This window comes from Orycteropus afer, unplaced genomic scaffold, assembly GCF_000298275.1.
Source record: "Orycteropus afer afer isolate SDZICR_OR568_19922 unplaced genomic scaffold, OryAfe1.0 scaffold00385, whole genome shotgun sequence".
NCBI lineage: Eukaryota > Metazoa > Chordata > Mammalia > Tubulidentata > Orycteropodidae > Orycteropus > Orycteropus afer.
The window spans coordinates 112,453-115,648 of NW_006921972.1; the positions used below are offsets into that span (position 1 = coordinate 112,453).

Consider the following 3,196-nt stretch of genomic DNA (forward strand, 5'->3'; position numbering starts at 1 on the left):
TTATACCTCCTAGTTCACTGCATAGAGCCTGGGATCTTAAAACCTCACAAGCAACCAACGTAGTCCTAACAACTAGTCTCTATTCACCTAAACAACAAAGAAAGGAGAGTAAGGAATGGGAAGAGGGTATAGAATGTGTGGCTAACTGCCTCCATGAACAACTACCTTCTCCGTTACCATAAGACCCGAAGAAATGGATGGTGTCTGGCTACCATTATTGAGTATTTTGACCAAAGATTCCGTACAAGAATCCTCATCAAAAGGGGGAAAATGCAAAAACAGAATCTGAAATTCTAATTGACTCTAAACTTTCCAGAGCCATAGAGGGTAGAAGAACCCCTAACAACTATTGCCCTAGGATAAACTTTAAACCAAAAATGTCCCCTGAAACCTTCTCATAACTGAACAGTAGTTTAACTTAATGTCTGCCTTGAGCACTGAGCTCTTTCAAAATCTAGCTATATAGGATCAAACTGACAACAGCAACTGAATATATTACATAAACTTATGGGGCAGTGAGTTTGTGGTAATGGGTAATAGCACATAATGTGTCCCCATTTGTGGATTACTCTAATAATGCTGGGAAATTAAACTAGGCTCTTGTTTTGCTAAAATAATAATTCTACACAGTCCTCTCAAACATCAAAAACTATTTTTTATTTTTAACAAATAACCATAAATTCTCTCCCCAAAGTAATATTACAATCGTGAACAGCTTAAAATAGCTTACTTTACATCAGGAAAAAAAAAAAAAAAACTGACTCATAGTGACCCTCATTAGGTTTCTGAGGCTGTAAACCTTTACGGAAGTAGACTGCCCCTTCCTCCTTCCACGGAGCAGCTGGTGTGTTTGAACCGCTGACCCTCTGGTTAGCAGCCAAATGCCTTATCCACTGGGCTACCAAAGCTCCTTATACCAGAAAGACATAAATGAGCACAAATGGTACTTTCACACAACCCTGTGAAGTATTAGCAATTTCTATCTTGAGGACTCTCACCCCTTCTTCAAACTTTCCCAGTTCAAATCTCATCTCCACAAGGCCTACCCTAGCCTCTCCAGTTACTATTATTTTCTCTTAATCTGTTACTCATGCCCTCTTACCTTCAATAACTCCTTGCAGCTGTCAAGCCCGATATCCAAAAGAATGCCTTTTACCTTTTTTCGCACCTTCCTGATGTTGTCAAGATTTTCCACAGGAATTTGAAACATTTTTGAAATTTTCCTTAAAAGGGAAGAAAAAAGCTGTAATAAATATATACAAAATATTTATTATTAACAGGGTTGGTAAAACACTAAAAATAGAGAATAATGTTTAACAAATGGTGCTGGGGTAACTGGGTATCTACATGCAAAAGAATGAAGCTGGGCTCCTTCCTTCCACCACACACAAGCATTACCTCTACAGGGGTCACACTTCCAGCTCAGAGCTGAAGGTACAAAACTCTTCTAAGAAAACAGAAGAGCAAAGCTTTATGACCCTGGGTGAGGCAGTCGTCTCAAATAAAAAACAAAAGCACAAGAGACAAAAGAAAACTCAGGTACACTGGACCTCATGAAAATTACCAACTTCTGTAAACACAGAATTACGCATGACCCAGTAACTTTGCTCCTGGGTATATACCCAGGAGAGCTGAAAGCAGGGACTTGGACTGTAGTGCACACTGGTAAGTATTCACTGCTGTAGGATTCACAACAGCCAAAAGATGTAAACAACCAAAGTGTCCATCAACAATGAACGGATAAACAAAATGTGGCACATACATCCAACGGAGTATCACTCAGCCATAAAGAGAAATTAAGTTGATATGAATAGGGAAATGTATAAAGACCAAGTTTTCAGTGGTTCCCAGGAGTGGGAGGGAGAGGGAAAGGAGGAGTCACCGTTTAAGGAACTAGGTGCCTATTAAGAGTGCTGAAATAATTTGGAAACAGGTACTACTGATGGTTGTACAACATGATAAATGTTAATGTCACTTAACTGTACATGCAAAAATGCTGAATTTGCAAATGTTGCGTTATGTATCTTTACCATAATAAAATTTTTTAAATGACTGAGGTGAAGAAAAGGAATTCTGTTAAATGTTTGTAAAAGGTCAGCTGCCCAGATAAGGAAAGAGAGATAAAACCAAAATGACAGATTGAAATCAAATAGAAAGGGCTGACATGTACGAGGGAGGGATTTGCTGGCGGGAAGTGCTTAGTTCTGTTGTACACAGGGTAGCTATGAGCCAGAGCCGACTCCACAGCACCTAACAACAACCATAATAATGAAAGACAAAGTTTTGGAGAAGCTCATTTGGAGTGGGTAAGTTTCCTTCCAGACAAGTTGTTGCCATTTGGTTATCTGCATGAAAAGTCTGTGTCGGGCTCACGAAAGGGAGATTTAAGGATCACTAGTACCGCTGAGGGAGCTCTGGTAGCGTGGTGCCTAAGGCACTTGACTGCTAACCAGAAGGCTGGCAGTTCAAACCCACCAGCCACTGCTCGGAAGGAAAGTTGGGCAATCTACTTCTGTAGTGATAACCTCAGAAGTACCAAGGAGGGGCTATAAGTCAGGTCTGACTCAACAGCTTATAATAAGAACAACAGCATCATCAAACTGGGGATAGAAAAAGGATAATAAAATAAATCTCTAAAGAACAAAATGCACTGAACTGGGTTCTAAACTTTAAAACTTTACAATCTAACAGAGGAGCTGTCAAGAATCTTATGGCGCCTTTCTAAAAACTGAGCACAAGATCTCTTTCAAGCCCAGGTGGCTCCTTTGGCTACAAGGCTCAACCAAAATTTTCATTAGAGGCTTTTCACTCATTTGATCAGACTTGCACACTAAAGAAGGTCTTCTCCTTAATGTTCCACTACCCTCTCTAGGCTTTGGGGTTCTTCTTTTCCCTCAGCTGGCTACAGAACAGGGCTATCCACAGAAAAGACCACTGTTCACATTATCCAAACAAGAAAGCTGCATTTATTACTGGCAAAGCACAGGATCAGTACGCATAGCAAGAACTGCTCTTAGGGTTTTGAGAAGCAGGACAGGGATTGGTAGACTTTCAGAAGCCAGAGTGCTTAGTGATTGGCTGATCTTCTTAAGCATGGTTAACAGGCTGTTGCTGACTGGCTGACTCTCCAAAAAGAGGTATTTAAATGAGGCTGCAGTGATGGGCAAGTTTCAAAGGGTTCTGTAGTTACTTGTTC

The 3,196-nt window shown here is 40.4% G+C and overlaps 1 protein-coding gene across 1 annotated transcript in view; it reads right to left on the reverse strand.

Annotated features, from left to right (window-relative positions):
* Positions 1-1,210, reverse strand: part of ADNP2 (ADNP homeobox 2) — a 36,142-nt gene extending 34,932 nt beyond the window's left edge. The window contains exon 1 of the mRNA XM_007953298.1: positions 1,103-1,210. Within this exon, the coding sequence (XP_007951489.1) occupies positions 1,103-1,210 (108 nt within the window). The remainder of the gene's footprint in view (positions 1-1,102) is intronic.
* Positions 1,211-3,196: the final 1,986 nt, after the last annotated feature.